The following is a 24,962-nucleotide window of genomic DNA, read 5'->3' on the forward strand; positions in this document are numbered from 1 at the left end:
CTCCCTCCCCTCGCCTCCCTGAGTCACACTGGCATTTCTCCACTCGCCCGCCCACCCAGCTTCATGAGTCACGCAAATGTCTCTCTGTTCACCTGAGTCGCACTGGTGTCTCTCTGCTTGCCCACCCGCCCAGCCTCCTGAGTCACACTTGCATCTCTCTGCCTGCCTGGCCGGCCTCCTGAGTCGCGCTGACAACTATTGCCCGCCTGCCGGCCTCCTGTGTCGTGCTGCCGACTACCGGCTGCACGTGTTGCGCTGCCGACTACTGCTCGCCCACCTGCCTGCAGAAAATTTTTTTAAACATTTTACTCTCATTTATAATGCGACCACCCACCTCTCCTCCCCTATTTTTGAGGGGGAAAATGGGGAATTTTTTTCGCATTATACACAAATATTTATGGTAGGTGCCACAAGACTCTCACCACCAGGTTCAGGAACAACTGCTACCCCTCCACCATCAGACCCCTCAACAACAAACACAATCAGGGACTCATTTAAGTACTCTTAATTCTGCACTTTACTAATTTTCTTTTCTCTTTGTATTGTAGTCAGTTTGTTTACATTCGTTATCAGTTTACAGTTTTTTATTTGTTTACACATATACATTTTTTTCTGCACTACCAATTAGTGGTAATTCTGTGGCGCCTGCAGGAAAAAAGAACCTCAGGGATGTATGTGGTGATGTCATATGTGTACTCTGACCATAAATCTGAAATCTGAAAGGTTTCGAGGAATATGGGCCAAACAGAGGCAAATGGGACCAGCTCAGAAAAGCTATTAGTTTGCCTCGGTTAAGTGTAGATCTGGAGTTGTCTTTGTTCCAGCTGGGCTGCCGAGAACATCTTAAAATAAGGGACAGATGAGGGGAAATGTGATCATGGCTGGGCTGGTGAGTCTTTGGAATTTTCTGCTGAAATGTGTTCAACCTCAATTGATTATGAGTTTTGAAAGAATCAAAGGATTATGGGCTGTAAAAAAGTTTGGCACCGAGGTATAAGATCGATCACATCCTTGTAAAGTTGAGCAAGAACAAGGGTGTGGATACACGACTGGCGTCTGTATCGAGTCTGAGATAGAAACAGGCTCTTTGGTCCATCCTGCCCGCACTGACCTTCACACCTATCCACACTGATCCACTTGCTGGCATTAATTCCATTTCCATCTATTCTTGCTCATTCAAGTATCTGTCCACATGCCTGTAAAATGTACTTTCTGTTTCTGTCTCCGCCACCTTAACTGGCAGCTGCTTTCCAGATCCCAAATGCTCTTTGTGTGAATAGATGTACCTCTCAGATCCCCTTCGAACCAGCTCCCTCTCACCTTTTACCACGTTTGTCACCCTGCCATGGTAAAAAGACTTTTTCTGCATTATGTATGCCTCTTATAAATTTATAAACCTCAACTGGCAAATCTTGCAGTTATGGGGTTCAATATGTTTTGATTCTCTCTGGTAGAAGCGTAGGACACTGCAGCACAAGAACAGGCCCTTTGCCCATCCACTCTGTGCTGAATAATTTATTCTGCCCAGAACTCAGTCACCCTCCCATACATGTTCCAGTACAAATTTATCTCCAATGCCAAACTCTAACCTGCATCCACCATTTTGGCTGACAGTTCCTGCCACGTTCCTTTGAGTGTGAAGGTCAGGAAAAGTTTAAAGGTTTTCTCAATCATTATGTTTAATTTTTGATGTTGTATTGATGTTGCATTGATGTGTAGGGGGGAAAAGAGCTGCCATTGTGAAAGAACATAGAAAAGATCTGCATTTGTTCTGTGGAGATATTCTCTTCAGAAAGTGCAATCTGTGTTTGTTCATCTGTGATCACAGAAATAGATAGGGTTTTGCTTCTGTTTTCTTCACAGGAAGTGCCAAGTGTCAGTTTGTTCCCTGCTGATAACATCTCAGAAACTTGTCTACTTGAGCTTTTGAGGAACATTTGCCAATTGTTGTCTGATTAAAGCTGGATTGCCTGCTGAGTTTTTATGTTTATGGTGTAACGGTCTTGCACTGCAACTAACAATCACTCATGTTTATGTCAGAAGATCTCCTTTCAATGCACATTGTCTGGGCTAGATTTTCAGTGCTATTCTGAAACAGTGAACTGTGATGTTCAATGGAGACTTGTTCTATCCTCTTAGATGGAATCAAGAAATCAGGTGTCACGTTATAACAAATGGACATCAAAAATTCCACTGTGCTCTTTTGAGGAGAATAATATACTTGGTTCTAAAATAAACTCATCAACTATTAAAAAATTGGCTGGGTTTGGTATGGGGGCACCAACACCCCTGAGCGTAAAGCCGTGCAAACCGTAGTGGTCACAGCCATGGCATCACAGGCAAAACCATCTTCACCATTGAGAACACCTGCAGGGAATGCTGCTGTCGGAGAGCAACATGCTCTGTTCTTGCTGCTACCATCAGGAAAGAGGTATAAGTGCCACAAGACTCAAACCACCAGGTTCAGGAACAGCTGTTACCCCTCCACCATCAGACTCCTAAACAACAAACTCAATCAGGGACTCATTTAAGGACTCTTCCTTTTGCACTTTATTGATTTTTTTTCTCTCTGTATTGCACAGTCAATTTGTTTACATTTCTTTATTTGTTTACATGTTCATTAAATATAGGTTTTTTGCAGTGATAATACTGCCTTGCCTGTAGGAAAAAGAATTTCAGGATTGTATGTGGTGTTATATATGTACATGACAATAAATCTGAAATCTGAATGTTGCTAACAGATAGCCTTGATGGAGAAGTTCAGCAGTCGAATGTACACTGAATGACCTCCGACACTGAAGCCCTATTCACTCGTCAGCAAAATGCCACTGAATGCTTGGTAATGCCAGCTGCATCTTTACTAGTCCTGAACTTACTAATCCACCTATCAATCAAGTCCACCTATCAATCCACCTATCAATCAAGTCCTATATGGTTCTATATATATATTCCAGCTAATCATCCAATAGGAGGATGATGGTTCCTTTCAGTCAGTTTGTAGGGTTAGATATGAGGAGGATACCCCATTCCTCAGAAAGGAGCAGCATGTGTGTGAATGGATTTAGTTGAGTAGGGGGATGCACAGGTCCACATCCACCCTCTCAAGATCCCCTCCTTGATCCAGCGGCATGGTGAGGTCCAAGTCGGCTGGGGGAAGTTCTGTCGCACTGAATGGCCAGACCAAGTCTCGATGCAAGAGATGCCCTTTCCACGCTTCAGAGCATGTGTTTGTGAGACAGCAGTTGATCTTATGAGAGGGTTCATCTGACCCTTGAAGGGTCTTGTTTTTCATCCTGCATGGTGTCTAGCCACTCTCCGCACCAGGCAATCCTGGAGCAGGAGCCAGTTTAGTCACTGAGCACCCGATCATGAGACAAGTAGTACTGGGTTACATGGTACAAATAGCACTCAGACGAGTGACCACACACACACACACACACACACACACACACACACACACACACACACACACACACACACACACACACACACACACACACACACACACACACACACACACACACATATATCTGTACAGGTACACAATCCTTTATCCGGAACCCTTGGGGGTCAGTGTGTTCTGGATTTCGGAAAGCCAGATTTAAGCCCACCCGAATTGTGCTGCCTTATCCACGCCCACCCCCTTCCAGTCGTGATGTCATCTTCACCCACCCCACCCTCGTCTGACTGACTCGCGCTGCCGGTCTCTCTCACCATCCCCCCCGGCCCATCTGACTCGCGCTGCTGGTCTCTCGCCCACCCGACTCACGCTGACGTCGCTCGATCGGCCCTCAAAGAAGAACTTTGTGAAACGCCTTACTAATATCCTTGGAGAAAATATCCACTACCCTGCCCTCATCAACCACTTTTGTCATCTCCTCAAAAATCTCAATCAGATTTGTAAGACCTACCCCTCACACAGCCATGGTGACTGTCCCCAATCCGATGACACATTTCCAAATGTACAAACTCTTGTCCCAAAGTATCCTCTCCAGTGGTTTCCCAATGACTGATGTGAAGCTTGCTGGCCCATAATTTCCTGGATTATCCTAATATTCCCTCTGGAGAAGGAGAGTCAGCATTTTGGATTGAGACCGTTCAGTCCAGAAGCAGTGTCCAGAACCAAAACATTGACTCACCATTTCCTCCAGCATCTTGTTTCTTTGCCCTCTTACTTCAATTCTCCTCCAGGTGTAATTTAACAGGACGGAACACTCCTTCCCCTGCAGAGATCTCTGTGGCCACACGTCAATGATGGGCAGCATGACAGTTTTGTGCTCTGCCGAGCAACCGTAAATGGAATGCAACAGCTGTCAATTAAAGCCAATGGCTCTCGATGGTAATGAGGTTAACCATGACTTAACTGTTTGCAAAAAAAAATATTTTCAACACATCTCTATATGCTCTCGTTGCAGAGTGGTTTATAACAAAGGTGCTGTATAGATGTCAAATTTCTGTCATCCAAAAAGTGGCTTTCAATGTACTGATAATTTGCCATTCTTTTGCAATCTTTAATTATTCTTTGCAGGATAAGAACTTTCAACTGCCTTTTAAAGATTTCTAACAGGATAGAAAAATATTGGAATCACCAATTCATATTTTGCAGGCTGGTGCATGATAAGGATGGGTGTCAGTTTTTGAGAGAGTTCACCATTTTCTTTGGTTTCTTCACAGATTATCAAGCTGAAGTTTGAAGAATTTGATCTGGAAAGAGGTTATGATTCATTGACAGTGGGAGATGGAGGAAAGGTTGGAGACACCAGGACAGTCTTGTATGTGTGAGTACAAACTGCAATTCCTTTTTGAAATAAACTCTTTGTTTGTGGATTGTGCTGGGTCAGATGTTTGCATATGATCAGATGAGTGGCAAAGGAGGCCAGATGATGCCTTGAATCTACTCCAGCATCTCAGAGAAAAACTTGGACAGTGACCTATTTCTCACCATACCTCCTTAACCCTTCATTCCTTGGGATGGCCCGAGAAGATGTTTTTTGTTCTTGAAGCACTGGAGCACCAAAGAATTTCTAGGATTTTTAAAATTGCTTAAATTTGTAATTTTTTTTTAACATATTAATTTTTTAAATTTTAAATTTAACTACAGGCCCATGCCGTCCAATTGCCCTATTTTTTTTGAAGGGTGGGAGGAAGTCCAAGCCCCCATGGAAAACCCATGCAGACATGGGGCGAACATATAAACTCCTTAAAGCGAGTGTGGGATCCGAACCCCCGATCCCAATTGCTGATGCTGTAACTGCATTGCACTAATCATTACGCCAACCGGGCCAATTTTTATTCATTAAAAATCCTGACAAAAAGATAGCCATTTATGTCCAGCTCGTGGATAACAGCTTTGAAGGCAATGGCCTGAAATTAAATTGTGAGTCATACTTTAATTTTAAGTGTGATCGAGGAGATTGTCCATTGATCAGAGAGTAGATTATTTTCAAAATGGGAGAGGACTCTGCTCAGTATTTAATCATAAGGCCTTAGTTAGCTAACACTGGAGAATTGAGAGCAGTTTTAGGCCCTATATCTAACGAAGGATGTTCTGGCATTGGAGAGGGTTCAGACAAGGATGATCCCGGTGATGAGAGGCCTGTCTTCACGGGAGTTTAGGAGGTTGAGGGCCGAATCTCACTGAAACCGAAATAAAACTGAAAGGGCTGAATCGAGTGGATGTGGAGAAGATAATTCCAGTAGTGCAGAATCCAGGGCCAGCCTCCGATTAAAAGGTCATCCATTTGGAACAGAGATAACGCGAAAATTCATCAGTCAGAGAGTGATGCATCTGTGGAATTCTTTACCATAGACAGCTGTGGAGGGCAAGTCTTTTGAATAAATGGGATATTGGCCTTTATTGCTAGAGGGATTGAAGTTAAGAGCAGGGAGATTCTGCTTCAACTGTGCAGAGTATTGGTTTGACCACACGTGGAGTATCTTGTGCAGTTCAGGTCTCCTTATTTAAACAAAAAATGAGATCCTGGCTTTGTAAGTAGTGCAGAAGAGGTTCACTGGGTTAATTTCAGAAATGACGAGTTAGTTTATGAGGAAATATTGAGTAGCCAGGGAATATGCCCATTAGAAGGATGAGTTGGAATCTTTTTGAAATTTATTCAATTACCAAAGCACTGGATAAGGTAGAAGCAGGGAGATTGACAGGTGAGACAAGAACTCGGATACATTGCCTCAAGAGTCAAGGCGGAGGATTTTGGACAAACAAGAAAGAATTGCTTATCTCAGAGTCTAATGAATCATTGGAATTGTTTGCCCAGTGAACCAGTAGATTGATTGCATTTCAAATCTAATTAGATAGAATAATTGTAGGATCAAGGGTTTTGGAAAGCAAGTGGGTCAGTGGAGCTGAGCCCATTGCCAGATCAGCCCTGATTGTATGGCAGAGCAGGCTTGGTGGGCCAGATGGCCGAATTCTGCTCCTATTCTTTATGTTTACACAGATCCAAACTCTGGTACATATGCTACTGTTACGAGCCCAGAAGACTCCAAAACCCAGTAGCAATAGAAATTTGCCAAGACAATGGTTACTTAAACAAAAGTTGCTTTTAATTTTCTTTAAGCATTAAACAGGATCAATCTTAAACTCATTACTATTAACCTAACTTAATCCCCTCCTAATTCTAAGCACCCATGTATGTAATGTTTATATGTTCAGATAAGTTCTTTGTTTTACAGTCCAATCATTCACTTTTCACTCTTCCAAGTTCAGGCAATTCTTTACTATGCACAGAATTTAACGTATGATTCTTCACCAGGCTCTGGTGCTTAAAGTTAAATGGTTAGGAAGGTTCTTGTTGGTTTCAGAGAGAGATTTGTTGCTCATTGGACATGCACATACTGATTTCCTCCAATCAGTCATTTCAGTGTCTTGCGGAAGAAACCTGCCCCATCGTGGTAACCTCTTCTTCCAAGTCACCACAGAGTTCCTCTTGTTTCCCTTATTTCAGGAGAAACTCTAGCCAACCATTTCCTCTTGTAAGGACTACAAGGGTTTTGAGCAGGCTGAACTCAGAACTTAAAACCCATCTTCAAAATGAGGCTTTTCAATAAGCCTGCCAACTTGCCATTTTGCAGCCTCAACTGCTACTGTAGAACTGACCTCTCTCGCTCTCTCTCTCGCTCTCTCTCTCTCTACAAAGGAGAAATCATCTGTTTGTTTTTCTTCTCTCTACTTGTAAAAACCATATGACTCTTACAGGGCCTCAAACCCAATCTTTGAAAGATCTCATCAGCCTCTACCTGGTACATGATCAACATTCCGTTCCAGTTGCACCTCCTTTCCAAAGCAGTTCCATTGTCTCTGCAAAGTCACTCAGAGCCTCAACATCCAACATTAGCAAAGCTCTTGCATTTTAAATGAGATGTCTTTTGTGAAGTGTAACTCTTATTTGTGAAGTAACTGACACTAAACCCCACAATCTCTCTCTTTTAAAGGCATATTTATCCATAACCATACTAATATAACCTGTAAGTCATGCTCCTGTGGGTAGAGGAGTTCAGGTGTGCAATAGTGACGTTGCAATGTGCATTGCAGGGTAGCAAAGGTTCAGTGCAGCTCACATCCAGTTGGGAGATTTTACATTAATCTCTTTCCAGAAAACATGTCAAAGCTTTTGCTGATTCACGGGACTTGTTGCAAGATAAAAACACGGTTGTCACGGAGATGATGACCACATTGAAAGGCATAGGCTCAAAAATATTGTGGAATGTGATCAAAAGTTTCTGCATTGCAATGTTCCACGCACTCAGTAACCAAATGAGATCTGCAGCATTACCAGAACTGTCAGTTTCGATCATTGTTCAGTCATGATCACAGATAATTGAAGCGGCTTCGCAATCGATGGTTGTTTATGGCATCTCCCCTTTTTTTTCCTACAAGAAATACCTTGTTTGTCCAGATGACTTTGGCATGATGGTGGGGCAAAATGTACTGCTCATCAGGCAGAGTGTGGTGTTGCAGCAAAATAAACCAGATTCACAAAATCGGAATTGAAAACATTCATCTCTGGAGAGAAAAGCAAAGAAGAATCCAATCTCTCAGGCACTTGAATCAGAGACCGATTTTATTGTCACCAACAAGTCACAAAATTCGTTGTTTTGCGGCAGCGTCACAGCGCAAGCGTTCATATAAACTGTCTTACAACAATAAATAAAAATAGTGCACAAAACGTCAAAGTCAGGCAGTGTCTTTGGTTCATTGCTCATTCAAGAATCTGATGGCAGCGGGGAAGAAGCCGTCCTTGTCTTCTCTCTTGTCAACTACCTTTACAAATATCTTGTATCTCGGCTGGAATCACGTAGAGTGTTATTTAGCTAAAGTTTACCACATCTTTAGCACAGCTCCCCGACTTGTTGATGTGCTCTGTCTGGAAATAACATTTGGCAACGTGTGAGGAACCTGGCAATAGAGGATTCAAAAATCACATTTATCAGAGGATGAATCAGTATGTCTACGAAAAGTAAAATGGGAACATAGGAAAGTGGCCTTAACACGATGAGATTCAAGATAATTATAAGTGATAAGGATTTTTAAAAATGCCCTCACACAATATTTTGGTACTTCCAGTGATTGTCCTTCCTGCATTCGATTTATTCCTCTATGTTAAAAATGCTATTGTTTCAGAAGTTTGATTCACAGCTTCTGAAAAGAGATTATTTTCTTCGGTGTATTACTGTGGATTTTGTAATACAGTACAACTGCGATTATCCGAAATCGGATTCTCTAAAATCGTCAGTTACCCAAAATGTTTAAAAAATTTTGGACAAATGAGGCTATCCAACATCCTCATTCATCCAAAATTATTTTGGAGCTGAATGAGTGGGGACCTCGGGCTCCTAGTGGCGGCAGCGGACTTCAGGCTCCTGGCACGAGTGGGACCTCGGTGGAGAGGTGTCGGTGATCGGCAGTGGCCAGCATTTATTTTTTTGGGTGAGAATTAAACATTATTTTAATGCTTAAAAAGCCTTCCCTTGTGGTTTGTTGTTGTTTAAACACCACTGTTGTTAAACAACACTGGTAAAACAGTCACTGTTACAAGTGATTTTTCTGTTGCTACTGTGCTGTTCTTAAAAAACGACCAGTTCTCCGAAAAAAATCATTTATCCGAAATGAGCCCAGCCCAGACCATTTTGGATAATCGGAGCTGAGATGGTCTTGTGTCCTTCTCAATAATTATCTTAAATCACGGTGTGTTAAGGCAACTATTCCACACAAGTTCCTCTTTTAATTTTGTTGAAATACAGGTTTAACATCCATTGCTAAGGGCGATTCTGAATCCTCCATTGCTAGGTTCTTTGCTTGTTGGATGGCAAAAGGTCCCAATGGACATCCTGATCCCTCATCCCATCCATCTAGTTCCTTTTGACAATTAATTTTGAGGTGGTTACAATAGTCCATAACATTCTTAGATAGATGGACAGAAGGGGAATGGAGGGTTATGGGCAAGGTGCAGGTAGGTGGGACTATAGGAGAGTACTGATTCGGTGCAGACTGGATGGGCTGAGATGGCCTGTTTCCGTGCTGCTATTGTTATATGGTTAATCTTAACATGTATTTTAACGCATTCACCATATTTATTTGCATTTTCATTTCTTCACTGTTGGGCTTTTTATTAGCTGTTGTAATTTCTTCTCCCTATCCACATGAATGCTACTTCTTTGGGTTCTCAATTAGTGCTGCAAAAAAAAACTACCCTAACTATAGAAACCCTGTGATAGCTCTAATTTCCCTCTCTGTCTTTTCTAAATAAGCATGTCTTAGGGCGGTCAATTCCCAGTCCACAAGTTGGAGAGAGAGATTAGCATTGTTTTCTGGAAACAAAAAAATGCCTCAATTTGTTTCCTTTTGCTTTATAAAATATTTTTATTGAGTTAAATATATAAACACATATGAAATCCAATGAGCTATATAGCCCATCATCTCATATACATGAAAAGAAAATCAGAAAGAATAATATAAAAGCATTAGCCAGTTGCCTATTTATATGAAAATCAAAGCAATTAACATATTCTTATTATACATAATTAAAACCATTTACTAAATTATTTGGGTTTGGGAAAAAAAGAAAACCTATAAAACGAATCTACCCCCTCTCTCTTATCAAGGTTTCCGTTAGTTATAGAAAAGCAAGTTTGGGATCAGATAGTGACCTCCAGGCATTGGATGGCGAACACCCGGACTCTACAGAGTACTTGATTCTTCCAATCATACTATTATTCCAAGAATGGGCCACACATCTTTACAAATTGAAATTTTCTACCTTTAATATTGTACCTAATTTTCTCCAGGGTTAAGTGGACATGACATCACTGTGCATGGGTAGGTGGAGAATCATCCTTCCATTTCAGTAAAATTGCTCGTCAGACCATCAGCGAGGTAAAAGCTAAAGCTTTTCACTTTGTTTTTAACCATTTCTTTTCCCCACTTTCCTGATCCATAGTTACTGATTCTTTTTATGCCATGGCTACTTTTGGCTTCCTAATGTAGCCTATCTAAAACTGGCAGCTTCATTTCAAGTTCAAGTGGAAGTTTATGTATTGTTACGGAGTCCAGAGGACCCCCAAAACAAGCAGCAATAGATATGCACCACAACACAAAGGGTTACTTAAACAAAAGGAGTTTTTAATTATATTTGAACAAAAAAACAGAATTGAACTTTAGCTTATTACTTAACCTACCACACTATTTAATCCCCCCCCCCCCCCCGAATAATAAGCACAGGTATGTGTAATGTATATTTAAGATTAGAAAAGTTCTTTGGATCACAGTCCAATCTCATTGGTTGCAGGCAATTCTTGTACTGTGCACAGAAGTTAGCATTAACAAAGTTCACCAGGCTTTGGTGCTTAACAAGCAAATGGCTACCACTCAGGAAGGTTCTTACTGGTTTTCAGAGAGAGATTCTTTTTCCGGGACATCCGCAACTAATTACTTCTCAATCAATCTTGCTGACGAAACTTTCCCCCTTCAGGGTTCTCCAGATGATCCTCTTTCTTTCCGGTCACCTTTCACTTTGCCAGTCATCTCCTTTGACCAGTCAGCCTTCCAAAGTTTGCCAGCTTTGTCCCTCTGGAACTGATTTCTGTCTCCTCTCTCTCTATTTCACACCCTCCCTCTCTGAGAGCAAAACTCTTCTCTTCTGCTGCCTGCAGAGATCACATGCTCTCCCAGGCAAGCTGCAGTTGATACTTTGTTGCCTCCTGCAAAAAGTATTCTGCAAAAGCCCTGCAAATATTCTGTGTTTTAAAATGTGTGTATGCAAGCTGCTCGAACAATTCCTCCCAAACCACCTCTAAATACTCTGTCACAGTATCATCCGATTGTACAAGTTCAACCCAATGAAATAGTGTTCTCTGGTCCTTGGTGCAAAACACTGAAAACACAGCTACAGACATAACAAACATACAGACAAAAAAATGCCTTGATGAGGGGCTCAAGCCCGAAACGTTCGTGATATATCTTCACCTTTGCTACATAAAGGTATTGTTTTACCTGCTGAGTTTCTCCAGCATTTGCGTGTTTTTTTTTCACAACTACGGTGTCCACAGAATTCTGCATTTTACCGTGGAGTTTCAGATGGTTTGTATGAGTAGTTCGCCAGTTATTCAGCGGTCTCACTGCCCATGGGAAGAAGCTGTTTCTCAGCCTGATGGTTCTCTTCATGTATCTCTCTCTCAGCGGGCGTTGCTGGAAGATGCTGCATGCAGGGTGGAAGGTGTCCTCACTCCTCTACACTACAGCAACCTTACCACATCTGGCCAGGCTGCTCTTGATAGAGCACCTATAGAAGGTTGACAGGATGGTGGCCGGTAGCCTTGCCCACCTCAGCCTTCTTAAGAAGAGCAGTCACTGTTGTGCCTTCCTGCCAAGTGAGGACAGTGACCATGATATGTCACTCATTAAGTGAAGTTCCAAGGAATTAGGTGTCCTCCACTCTCTCCACGACACATTTATTGATGCGTAGTGGAGGTTGATCATTCCTGGTCCTGTTGAAGTCCACCATCATCTCCTTCGTCATGTCCACATTGAGACTCAGGTTCTCGCTCTTGCACCATTTCACGAGATTTTCTCTGTGGTGCGACTCATCTTTGCTGCCGATTATGGCGTGGGTAGTTGCGGCTGCAAACTTGGCGACTCTGTTGAAGTTAGATCTAGCGTCGCAGTCATGGGTCGGTAGTGGGAGCGAGAGCGGGCTGAGCAAACGGCCCTGAGATGTGCCAGTTCTCCGTGTGATGGTGCTCGATCTTCTGCTGGGAACCCAGATAGAGTCAAAGAGTTATACAGTGTGGGAAACAGATGCTTTGGCCCAAGCTAACTACATTGTCACATCACAATTGTTCTACTGGCCAACATTTAGCCCATATCTCCCTCTCTACATTCCTGTCCAAATGTTTGTGAAATGTTGCAGTAGTACCTGCATGAACTGCTTCCTCCAGGAGCTTATTCCTACACCACTGTCTTACATTTAAACAAAAAGTTACCCAACAGGTTGCAATTAAATCTTTCCTATTCACCTTAAACCGATCTCCTCTGGTCCTCGATCCCCTCCTCTGGCTAAATGCTCTCTTCATTCCCCTGATCGATTTCTTTGATGATTCTGTACACCTCTATGAGATTACCCCTTCTCCTCCTGCCCTAGCCTGCTCAACCTCTCCCCGTAGCTCAGACTCCTGAGCCTGGCAATGTCCTCATAAATCTCTGCACCACTCCAGCTTGACAAATCTTTCCCATCGCACGGTGACCAGAACTGAACGCAGCGCTCCAAATATGTAAGCGTCTTTCCTTTCTTGCATATCTTGTTAATCTCTCGAAAGGTTAAAACCTTTACCTCATCCTTGTTTATCTGTTACACTGAACCAGGTTCCGGAACGCGCTTCTTTGGGGTTCCTGCCCATTCCTGCAGGTATTCTACTACGAACTACTAAAATCATATTTAACTCCCATCGCAAATTCCTCTCCAGGGCTTTGAAAATTTCCTTCCCCTACTCCCAGGAGGACAGATAAAGTGTGTGAGGATGCTACCTTTCTCCCTTATTGTCAGACATCGTCACTATTCGAAACTAAGCTGGGAAGTTCTTCCCACTTATATTCCTGAATGCTTCTGTTTGACATCTCAATACAATGTCGAGGTAGAATGTCTGTAGTCTGGGCTGGAGTCTTGATGATCAGCGATAATCTATTTGACTATGAACATTCACAAACTTCTGCATCCTCTCCTCTTTATTTACCTGTGAATGCATTAAATTTAAAAAAAGTTATGAAGCTTGATCAAAGCTAAGTATTTGGATGCCCCCTAAACCTTACGATCCTTCATCAATCTTATCACAGGCATCAACATAGTTTTTCTATTCTTCAAAAGTCCAAATTTTGATGAAGTCAAGACACCTGCTGCATTTACTGCAAGAAAAAAAATTCACTCATTGAGTCCTTTGTGCGAATGGTTTTCAAATTCAGTATGCTCTGGGATGTAAAAGCGGCTTGCAGCATCTGTTCAGTGGTGCCAAAATGTGAGACGTCCACACGACACGAGGGTGAACCAGTAACTGAACTTTATTTTGAACTCCTCGCACTGCTTGAGGGGAAACTTCCTGTGAGGGGCACGCTGGCCTGAGGAAGTGACGTCAGCACGTCGCAGCATCACTCCCTGTCCAACGACATGCAACACTGGCAACATGTGTCGCCAACCGGGGTCTTCTCAGAAGGAAAGGGGAGCCCGTGCCATCTTGTGTCAGATGACTGTGGTGGCGAATTGGCTCATCTAACCACGTGGTTACTTGGCCTGCTACACCACCTCCCCTAGAATTGCTGCCACCCTTTAAGCAAGTTACAGTACTGTCTTTGGATGGGTGGCCTCTGTGCCTGATCTAGGGATCCGGCATGGGCTGGCCAGAGTCCAGGTGCGCTGCCTTGAGGCAGTCATTGGTAAACCTGTCCTGCCAATTGCCAATGTCCAAGGTGAAAACTACACTGTTGCACTGCAACACCTTGAATAGGCCTTCATAGGGGCATTGTAGGGATATCCCTTGCTGTTCTCTCTGCATGAAAACAAATATGGTGGATTGCACATTCGCTGGGTCGTGGCAGGGTGGAGAGCCATGTTGGGAAGGTGGCGGAGGTTTCTGTTTAGCCATTTGTTTCCTCAATCGCTGGAGGACATCTAGATCACTGGGTTGTGGGCTGGGAGGGTTGAAGTGAATGTCCCCTGGGATGGTAAGTTGGGAGCCGAACACCATCTTGGTTGATGACACTGGTAGGTCTTCTTTTGGTGCTGTGCGAATTCCTAACAGTATCCAATAGAGCTCATCCATCCAATTAGGGCCTTGTAGTCGAGCTTTCAGGGCTGCTTTCAGGTGGCGGTGGAAATGTTCGATGAGACCATTTGCCTGAGGATGGTAGGCCGTGATGTGGTGTAACTGGCTGCTGCAGAACTTGGCTAGGTTAGCCCAGAGTGAGGACATGAACTGGGCCCCTTAGTCCGAGGTAATGTGAGTTGGGATTCCAAAGCGTGTGACTCCAGTGGACAAGAAAGCTCTGGCGCAAGTCTCTGTGTCGCATGTGGGCAGTGGTATCGCTTCTGGCCAATGGGTAAAATGGTCGATTACTGTGAATAAATACCGCATACCTGTCCATTCGCACATGGCCAAAATGGCTCTGCAGGGTTGAAGATCTGAAGCGGGGCCTAGGTGTGTCTGTGCACTTTGGTGCATTAGCAGTCCAAACAAGTCTTAGCCCACAGGGTTACATCGCGGCGGAGGCTGTACCACACAAACGTCAGACAGCATGCAGAACGTGGACCATATAGAAGGATGTGACAGACTATTTGTTCTTTTTTTAATTCTTTATTTATCGCACTATGAACCATATCAACCAATATATTTACAGATGCATCTCTTTAAATATTCACAGTAACATTTTCTCTTTTTTCCCCAATCCTTCCCTTTCCCCTTCCCACCCCCCTCCAAAAACAGTAAATATTGAACATATAAAATACAATAAAACAATATCTTTATACAAAAGGAATACAAACAAAAGAGACGTATCATCTACTTATTCACATTAAATCTGATCGTGTTCATCTTCTTATCATTTTAGGTGGTGGTGGTCCTAGGCCTGCTCTTTCTATTATGTTCCATACATGGTTCCCAGGTTTTGTTCAATCATTATAACTTTGTTTTTTATATTATATGTTATTGTTTTTTTCCAATTGGATCCACGTAAACTTGGTTTTTATTCCATTAATGTTCATAGTCATTTAGTCCAACGTGGCCATCTTATATCTTTATTTTCACTTCTTTTCCGCCTCTTCACCACCTCCACCCTTTTTTTCCATTACTGTTTTTTAAGTTTTCCTTTTTAATCTCAATATATGACAACGCATTTAAGACATGAAATACCCCAACAATCCCCACAAGCAATAACCCTTTAACCCCAAATGAACCTCCCCTCCTTGGATTGCCTCCTGTCCCTTGACGGCAACCACAACTCCCCTTTCCATTTGGTTTGCGAACTTACTCACAAGTGTCAACTGATTTCGTAGTGTCCAATATTCTCCCACCCCCAGCCGCCCCAGAGAACACTATTTTCCTATACATAACAAAGCTCTCTTTTTTTTCCTTCTTCCCCTTCTCTTATCCATCTTTAAATCTTTATATATACATTATCTTTACTTTATATTTTTACATATTTTTGTATATTTTCTTGCCGGTCATTCTTCTTGTCACTCCTCCTTCTCTCTTCTCTTATCCTGCAAATGTTCAGCAAATTTTTGGGCTTTCTTTGGGTCCAAGAACAGTCTATTCCATTCCCCAGGAATTAATACTTTGAGTACCGCTGGATGTCTTAATATAAAGTTATACCCTTTCTTCCATAAGATTCTTTTTGCCGTGTTAAATTCCTTCCTCTTCTTTGAAAGTTCGAAGCTTATGACTGGGTAAAAAAATATTTTTTGTCCCTTATATTCCAACGGCTCTAACCTTCTTTCTTGCCTGCTCCAGTATGTTTTCTCTTGTCGTATATCTTAGAAATTTTACCAATATGAATTTTGTTTTTTGATGTGGTGGCAGTTTCGGTACTAGCACTCCATGTGTCCTTTCGATTTCTATTTCTTCATGTGAGTCTGTAATTCCCAGCACCTTCCGAATCCATCCTTTTATAAATTCCTTCATATCTGACCCTTCTTTGCCTTCTTTCAGGCCCACTATTTTTATGTTGTTTCACCTACTGTAGTTTTCCAATACATCAATTTTTTGTGACAACAAATCTTGTGTCTCTTTAATTTTTTTCACACTCTTCCAACTTCCCTCGTAAATTATTTATCTCCATTTCTACAGCAGCTTCTCGTTCCTCCACATTTTCTACTCTTTTCCCTATTTCAGTTATGACCAACTCTAAGCTTTGCATTCTGTCTTCAGCTCTTTTCATTTTTCTTTTGAACTAAATTCTAATGATAGCCATTCTTTTAATGACCTCATTTGTTCTTCGAAAAAGGCTTCAATGTAAATTTTGCCCTATTTTACCTTCTTCTTTCCTTTGAAATTCTTGGTCATCTTCCTCCTCTTCTTCTGTGTCTGTATCTAGGTCTGTGTCATCTTCTTCTCTTCTCTGTATCTCTGTATCTTCATCCTTCTCTGGTGAGCTGCTTCTGTATCCTTGCTGGGCCTCCAGCTGGTGTGTCTCCTGTTGTTGGGCCTCCCGCTGCAGGTCGACCCGTTGTTGCGCCTCCCGCTGCAGGTTGACCTGTTGTTGCGCCTCCCTGCTGCAGGCCGACCCGCTGCTGGGCCCCCTGCTGCAGGCCGACCCACTGCAGGGCCCTCTGCTGCAAGCTGACCCACTGCTGGGCTCCCTGCTGCAGGCCAACCCGCTGCTGGGTCTCCTGCCGCAGGTTGTTCCCCTGCCAGTCGCCCCATTGCCGCTCAACCTCTTCCAGCCCTTTGTTCTCTTTCTCACCACTCTTCTTTCTTCTTTACTTCCCCCAGCTGAACACCCCGATACTGGGTGTCTCTCAGCTGACCGCTCCTCAGCTGAGTCCCTCTCCCGTCGGCGTTAACCTTTTCTTTTGCTTGCGCACTGCGGATGTGCAACTCTTCATGCAAGAGCAGTTGTGCACCTCTTCTTGGCTCTGAGAGCCATTTTTGAAGTCCACAGGTGAGGAGGACACCGCTCCTCTGAGGACTCACCAACACCGGAGATCAGCTACTCCTCTCTACGGTGGCTCTCTGCTCCGCTGTGCAAGTAAGGCCTTCTTCTTTCTTCTCCAGTGATTTTCCTTCTCTTTTCTCTGTTATTCTTACTTTTTCTCTTTTGGGTGCCATCTTCTGATTCTTCTCTGTAACTTTATCTTTCTCTTCCTGTATTTTATGTTATTGAGCTCTATTTGTTCACACTATTTTTTATTTTCTTTGGAGAGGGCTGGTTCCACCCAACCAGCTACTACTCCATCACATGACTCTCCTAGACTGAATATTTGGTTGAACACCCGCCGTTGCCATGTCACAGGTAGGATGGGTCTGGGGAAACCTGTGGATATGTCGCACAGTAAAGCTGAGCTCCCCGGTGAAGGACAGAAATCGCTAACCTTCATGCTGGTGATGGCAGTACGGTAGGCCTAGACGTCTGCATCCTCTACTTGACCTTTGGCTAGCTGAGCAACATCAGGCCCTCCTGAGGTAGTGGTGATGGCCAGTCTGGACAGCATGTTGGCCACCATGTTGGATTTGTCTGCGACATGGCAAATGTCTGTTGTATACTCGAAAATGTAGGAGACATGTCATTCTTGCCTCGCCAACCACTGGTCCAAAACCTTGCTAAGTGGATGGGTGAGTGGTTTGTGGTCTGTGTAGATGCCAAAAACCCTTCCTTCTAACATGCACTGGAAATGTTGGATTGCCAGGTAGAGGGCCACAGTTCATAGTCTAATGTGCTGTACCGAGTTCTGGTGTCAGGAGATATTTGCTGAAGAAAGCCAGGAGGTGCCACTGTTCATCAACCCATTGTTCCAGCACTCTGCCTACTGCTCTGTCCGATGTATCTTTTGTAAGGCCCAGGGTGGAGGAAGAGTCTGAATAGGCCAAAAATGTGCCTCCACCAGTGCCGCTTTGGTTGCCTGGAAAGCTTCAATGGTTTTGCATGTCCACTGGTGGGGCGTCATTGAGTTTCATGAGGTTGAATAGGAGTTGCCTTAAGTAGCCGCTCTCGGGAGGAAACAATGATAGAAGTTCACCATCCTGAGGAATTCTTGTAGGCCTCTGGTTGTGCTTGGCCTGGGTAAATGTTGGATGGCTTCCACCTTATCTGGTAGTGGTGTGGCCTGATCTTGGGTGATACGGTGTCCCAGGAAACTGATAGTTTCCTGTCCAGACTGGGACTTAGCCAGGACCACTGTTAAAATGAATTCCAAAAAGGCGAGTTAGGTGTGTAGTGTGTGTTGGTGTCAGGGCTGGCAATGAGAATGTCATCCAGTAAACGAAGAAGAATTTGAGGACCCTGCCAACCACGTCCATGAGATGCTGAAACACCTGGGCTGCATTCTTTAGACCGCAAGGCATCCAAAGGAACTCAAAAAGGCTGAAAGTTGTAATAACAGCTGTTTCTGGACATTGTAATGATTGACCATAATCTGATTGTACCCTTTGACAAGGTCCACCTTGGAAAAGATCCAGCTGCCCTGGAGTTTCATGGCGAAATCCTGGTCATGTGGAATGGGGTATCTATCCGATATGGTGGCATCATTGAGTCGCCTATAGTCTCCACGTGGGCACCAACCGCTGGACTTCTTCTGGACCATCTGCAGCAGGGACACCCAGCGGCTATTTGAGAAGCCAACAATACCCAACTCCTCCATGGTGATGAACTCAGTCTTGGCTTGAAGGAGTTTGTCCTGTGGGAGGCGTCGTGCCTGTGCATACACTGGAGTCCCGGTGGTCTCGATGTGGTGCTCCACACTATGTGCTGGTTTAGCATTGTGGAAGTTGGGCACCAACAGTGACGGGTACTTGGCCAGTAAGAGGCCATATTCATTACGGTCTAGAATGTGGATTCCTAATGGTAGAAAGGAACATTGCCATAGAGTGAGAACCCAGAGGACTCCAAAACCCAGCAGCAATAGATATTCACCATGACAAGTAGTTAATTAAACAAAAATTGATTTTACTTATCTTTAAACATTAAAACAGGATCCAACTTTAGCTTATCACTATTAACTTAACTACCCAACTTAACCCCCTTCTAATTCTAAGCGCATGCGTCTATAATGTGTGTGTAAATTTAAGAAAAGTTATTGGGTTCACAGTTTAATCTCACTTCTCATTCTTCCAAGTCAATTGATTGCAGAAATTCTTGTACTGTGCACAGAATTTAACATGTATAAAGTTCACCAGGCTTTGGTGCTTGAAAGGTAAATGTTTACCACTCAGGAAGGTTCTTGCAGGTTTGCAGAGACAGATGTGTTGTTCCAGGATTTCCACAACTCAGGTACCACCATTAGTCACCTCAATGTCTTGCTGATGAATTTTGCCCAATCAGTGTCCTCCAGATGATAACCTCTTTCGTTCAGGCTACCACAGAGTTCCTTTCTGTTCCACTTATTCAAAGAGAAACATCAGATAGATAGCACTTCCATCCATCCGCCACTCTCGAGCTTCTGTTTCACTTCCAACAAGCTTCTCCTGGCTGACACTGTTCAGTTTCTCCCTCTCTCTCTACCTGATTCAAAACTGCCAGTCACATGTCCATCTCTCTCTCACTTGCAAAACCCCCTCCTTCTCCAGCAAACAATAGGAGTTAGTCATCTGCTCCCATCTGTTTAAGGTAAACAAACCTCTCAATGACCTTTCAATGAGCACTTTGCAGAGATGTCAAAAGCCTTGCAAAAAAAGTCCAACACAGACAACTTGACTCCGGTTGTTCTTCTAAGTCAATGGTCTATTCATTTCATGATATCATTTCAATTAGCACCTACTTGTGAAATGTGCATAGCATTCTGCATAGTTACTGTAAAGTCACTGAATATGAATTCTTCATTATTTCAAATAAGATCTGTTTTAATATGTGTCTATGTATGTAACCTATGCTAATTTTATCAATTTATATCCAAAAATCATCTCCAAATATTCCATCACCCTGGAATGTGGTAGCATTGACCAAATGGCATCTGCTCATGTCCTCCAAGAATTTGTATACCTGGAGGAAACCTGCTCTGAGTGGGGCTTGTCCCATGGATGCAATTGTACACTTGCAGTGGAAAACCGTGTCTGCTGCATGGATTGTGACCTGGCAGATGTTGAAACTCAAAAATTGAGGAACTGTTGACTGCCTGTAGGGGAAGGCCTTTGCGATTGTTTTTTAGTTCGAAATACATTGGCAGAATGAGGCTTATCTCTGCACTCGTGTTGTCTAGGAAATCCCTCTTTGTTTACTGGTCCCTGAGATGGAGTAGGCATTTATGTGTGCTAACCATCAAGGACACTATTGGCGGCCAGTCCATTTCCCGTCACCGCACTTGACTTGGCGTTGGAATACGAGCATGGAGGGATGCACTACTGGGCATTGTGGCCCCATCTGCGGTGGTGAAGCAGTAATCGCTCTGCCTGAGCGCTCGTTACTTTGTGGATGGGCTGTGGTTACTGCTGGGGGGCCCGGCAGGGATGGGGGGTGTTGGGGAGCTGTACTGGTGGCACCGACGGTGTAGATTGGTTGCACATGTAAGGAGCTCTGTTGTGGGGTATGGAAAAGTCTGTCTGATTCCTTGGCTCCCAGGTGTGGGGTGCTGAAATCCATGTCAAATATTGCCAAGGAAAGATACACCGGTAGCTTGGAGAGGAACAGGACCTCAAACACAAAACATTTTGTGTGTCCATTTGCTAAAGCCATCATTTCATGTATGATCTCGGAGGGGTTCCTATTGCCCAGGCCTTGCATATTTACGATGTGCACAGCGCGCTCATGTCGGATGAGTTCCAAGGAATTGAGGAGGAAACGCAGGAATTGTTCGCACTTAAGCTCCATAGAAGGATTTTTCACAAAGGAGTTTACTTTGGCTGAGGTAGCGACGCCCAGGGCACTGACAATGTGCCCGAACTTGGAATCCTCTGAGACAATTTGATCTGGAACTGTGACTCAGCCAGTTGTAACCAGTTCCTGGGCTGATTTTTTTAGAAGGGTGGTAGATGCACACCCACCGCATTGCTCGCAGCCGTTGCGACTGTAGCAGTTGTCACATTCGAGCCGCGTTCCAAAGACGTTGGAACTATCAGTGTCACCACTGTAGCATCTGCTAACGGCATGTTACCGAAATGAGAGGTGAACCAGTAACTGGACTTTATTTTGAATTCCTTGTGCTGCTCAAGATGACCACCCACTTCCTGTGAGGGGCCCGGTAGCCATAGAGAGTGAGGTAGTGAGGTCAACGCGTCACGGCATCACTCCCCGCCCAGCGGAATGCAACACAAAAGTGGCACCATTCCCCTGGGCAGGGAAAGGGGGGCTCACGCCATCTTGTGTCGGATGACTGGGGCGGCGATTCAGCCCATCTAACTACGCGGTCACTCGGTCCAAAGATTTTTTAATTCAATTTAGACATTTCAGCCCACAAGTTCTTGCCACCCATTATACACCAGCATCCTTGGTTTATTTTCAAACAGTCGGAGAAAACCTACGCCCACATGGGGATAACGTACAACCTCCTGACAGACAGCACGGGATTTGAACCCCAGCCCGGACCCAATTGCTGGCGCTGTAAAGGCGATGTGCTAATCTCCCAAAGGGATATTAAGATAAATCTTGTCACGCAATTAGTTCAGTTACAATGATGTCAGAGGAATACAATAGATGCCATAGAATCGTTGGAGTTCACACCATCGCTGGAGTTTAACCACACTTGGTGTGTAAGCAATCAATATTTCATTTATCCTTCGCTGCATTTTATTCTCCTTCAAGTGTTCTTCAAACACTTTTGAAGTTTATTTTCTCAATTTGCTTCTGTCATCCTTTTGTGCTCCAGGTTATAAAAGCCTGAATAGGAATAGGCGATGATGTCGCCAGAACCCACTGGGGTCAGCAGCCAGGTTCTGGCGACATCATCGCCTACTCCTATTCAGGCCCTGGTCGCTGACCCCATGGAGCTCCCAATGCCATGGCAGCTCCCTCCAACCCAGGTTCCATCCCCCTACTCACTGGAGCTCCTGATGCTTCGACTGTTTCCTCCCGACACAAACTGCTACCTGCAGGGGAAGACGTGGAGCCTCCAACACTGGCTCATGCCACATGGCTCCCAACGCAGACTGCCGCTGGAGTCCTGATCTCACTACTGGATCCCACTTACTTATCCCCTTCACTATTCCTTCCCCATCCTCATACACCTCTGCCAACTCAAGCCCCCATCTCCCTCTCTCTGCCCCCTCCTCTCCCCAACCCCCAGACCTCATTTCTCTCCCACTTACTCTGGCTAACCTCTCTACCACCCCCCCCCCTGGCTTCCCCTACACTCCACCTCCCCTTCTGACCTCCCCCACTCCCCACTTCCTCCCCTCTGATCTCCCCATCAACTCCCCCAACCTCCCCCACCTTCCACCTCAACCCTCAGACCTCCCCAACCATCTACCTCACCCTCCTCCCAACACCCTTCACAACACCAATTTCCACTCTGACCCTTGCTTGGTTTTTACTCTCCCCTCTCTGAGACGAAGTTCTCGGTTCCCCTCCGCCCGCACCTCAGCGAGTTCTGCGCAAACCGTGATGCCGAACTCTTCTTCCATCACCTCTGCCTTCGAGCTTACTTCCATTACCATGACTCTCCAACCTTCTTTCTCCACCTGATCACCTCGTCCTGGCCAGCTGCCCTTTTCATTTTGAACTGCTGCCAAGATATCAATGGACTCAACTTTACCAGCCCCCTCTCGTATTCCAATCTTACTCCAAATGCTCTGCTCGCCACTCTGTCTGCAAAAATCCCAACCTCACCATCAAACCCACAAACAAGGGTGGTGGTGTTGTAGTCTGGCACACTGACCTCTACCTTGTTGAGGCCAGTCGACACCTCTCAGATACCTCCTCCTATCGACTCCTCCCACAGGACACAATCACGGCTCAACAAGCCACTGTCTCCAACACCATCTCTCACCTCATCACTTCTGGTCACCTCCCCTCCATGGCCACAAACATCATTCAATCCCATCTCCACACTGCCTATTTCTACCTTCTACCCTGCCATCTGGGTAGACACATCGTTCCTGCCTCCTGCTGCCCCACTGAACTAGTTTCATCTTACCTTGACTCTATCTTTTATCCCCTGGTCCAATCCCTCCCCTCCTACATTCACGACACCTCACATGCCCTCCATCTCCTCAATGACTTCAGATTCCCTGAACCAGACCACCTCGTCGTCACGATGGATGTCCAATCCCTTTATACCTCCATCCCCCACACAGAAGGTCTGAAAGCATTTTGCTTCTTCCTAGACTCCAGACCTGACCAGTCACCCTCTACCACCATCCTCCTCCACCTGGTAGAACCTGTCCTCACTCAAAATAACTTCTCCTTCAACTCATCCCACTTCCTCCAAATCAAAGGAGTATCTGTGCATACCCACATGGGTCCCAGCTATGTCAGCATGTTTGTGGGGTTTGTAGAGTAATCTATGCTCCAAGCCTACACAGGTAAGGCCCCTCAACTCTTCCTCCGGTACATCAATGACTACATCGGGGCTGCCTCATTCACTTGCGATGAGCTTGTCAACTTCATTCATTTCATGGCCAACTTCTAGCCTGATCTCAGACTCATCTCAAACAATACTCTCCCCTTCCTGGATCTCTCCATCTCCATCTCAGGAGACCAGCTTTCCACCAACATGTACTATAAACTTTCCAACTACCTGAACGACACTTCCTCACATCCTGTCTCTTTCAAGGATTCCATCCCCTTTCCTCAATTTCTCCGTCTCTGCTGCATCTGCTCCAAGGTGAGGTCTTCCAGTCCAGAGCCTCTGAAATGTCTGCTTTCTTCAACAAACGTGGCTTCCCCCCCACCACCTTAAACCCACCCCTCACCCACATCTCTTCCATTTCCCTCTTAGTCTGCCCTGGGCCACTCTGCCCCCAGAACCAACAAAAATAGAATCACCCTCATCATCCCATCAGCCTCCGCATCCAACACATTATCTGTTGGAATTTCTGGCACATACTACAGGACCCCAGAATCAGATACATTGTTCCTTCTCCTCCACTCTCTGCCTTCTGCATGACATACATCCTTCCCCAGACATCACATCCCCAGCACCTTCCCCTGTGTCTGCAGGAGGTGCAACACTTGCATCCACACCTTCACCAAGGTCTGGGACACCAAACAGGTATTTGTTTATCCACTGGATTAATTTACTCCATCCGGTGCTCCCTTTGTGACCTTCTCTACATCAAGAGTCCAGTTGCAGATTGGAGGAACAACACCTTACCTTCTGTCTGGGCACCTTGCAGACAGATGGCATGAACATTAGACCCTTTCATGCCAGGCCTCCACCTGGAGGCTGGCTATAAGCGTGGAGGTAAAATATAAACTTACCTTTCATGGAGTGACCCTAAAAGGGTGCTCTTGTGTCACATTAATGTTGAGCGGCACCTGGTAGCTCCCTCCGGAGCTGATGGAGGCAGGGCGACTGGTGCTATAGCGCCGCCCACCAAGTTGACGTCATTCATATGCTCCAAGCTGTGGGCATTTTAATATTTCCGCTCCTGCATTTCAGGCTTACGACATCACCACGATGTCATCAGCCTGTCCCTAGCCAGCCGCTTGCAGCAGCATTACATTTCATGCTCGGCAGCGGAGCGCTGTACTGACCCTTACCCCGAGAGGGATTGCAGTCAGCACCTTGGAGCTGGCCACGGTGCATTCATGGAGGTAAGTCTCCTGATGTAAGGATGGAGAATCTTCGCCTTTACACACGGGCTTATTGACTGTATAA

At 44.7% G+C, this 24,962-nt stretch overlaps 1 protein-coding gene across 1 annotated transcript in view; it reads left to right on the forward strand.

Annotated features, from left to right (window-relative positions):
• The window catches only part of LOC138736174 (CUB and sushi domain-containing protein 1-like), a 2,349,200-nt gene that overhangs the window by 1,487,712 nt on the left and 836,526 nt on the right, over positions 1-24,962 (forward strand). The window contains exon 12 of the mRNA XM_069885244.1: positions 4,675-4,778. Coding sequence (XP_069741345.1) covers positions 4,675-4,778 — 104 coding nt within the window. The remainder of the gene's footprint in view (positions 1-4,674; positions 4,779-24,962) is intronic.

Source organism: Narcine bancroftii, chromosome 6, assembly GCF_036971445.1.
Source record: "Narcine bancroftii isolate sNarBan1 chromosome 6, sNarBan1.hap1, whole genome shotgun sequence".
NCBI lineage: Eukaryota > Metazoa > Chordata > Chondrichthyes > Torpediniformes > Narcinidae > Narcine > Narcine bancroftii.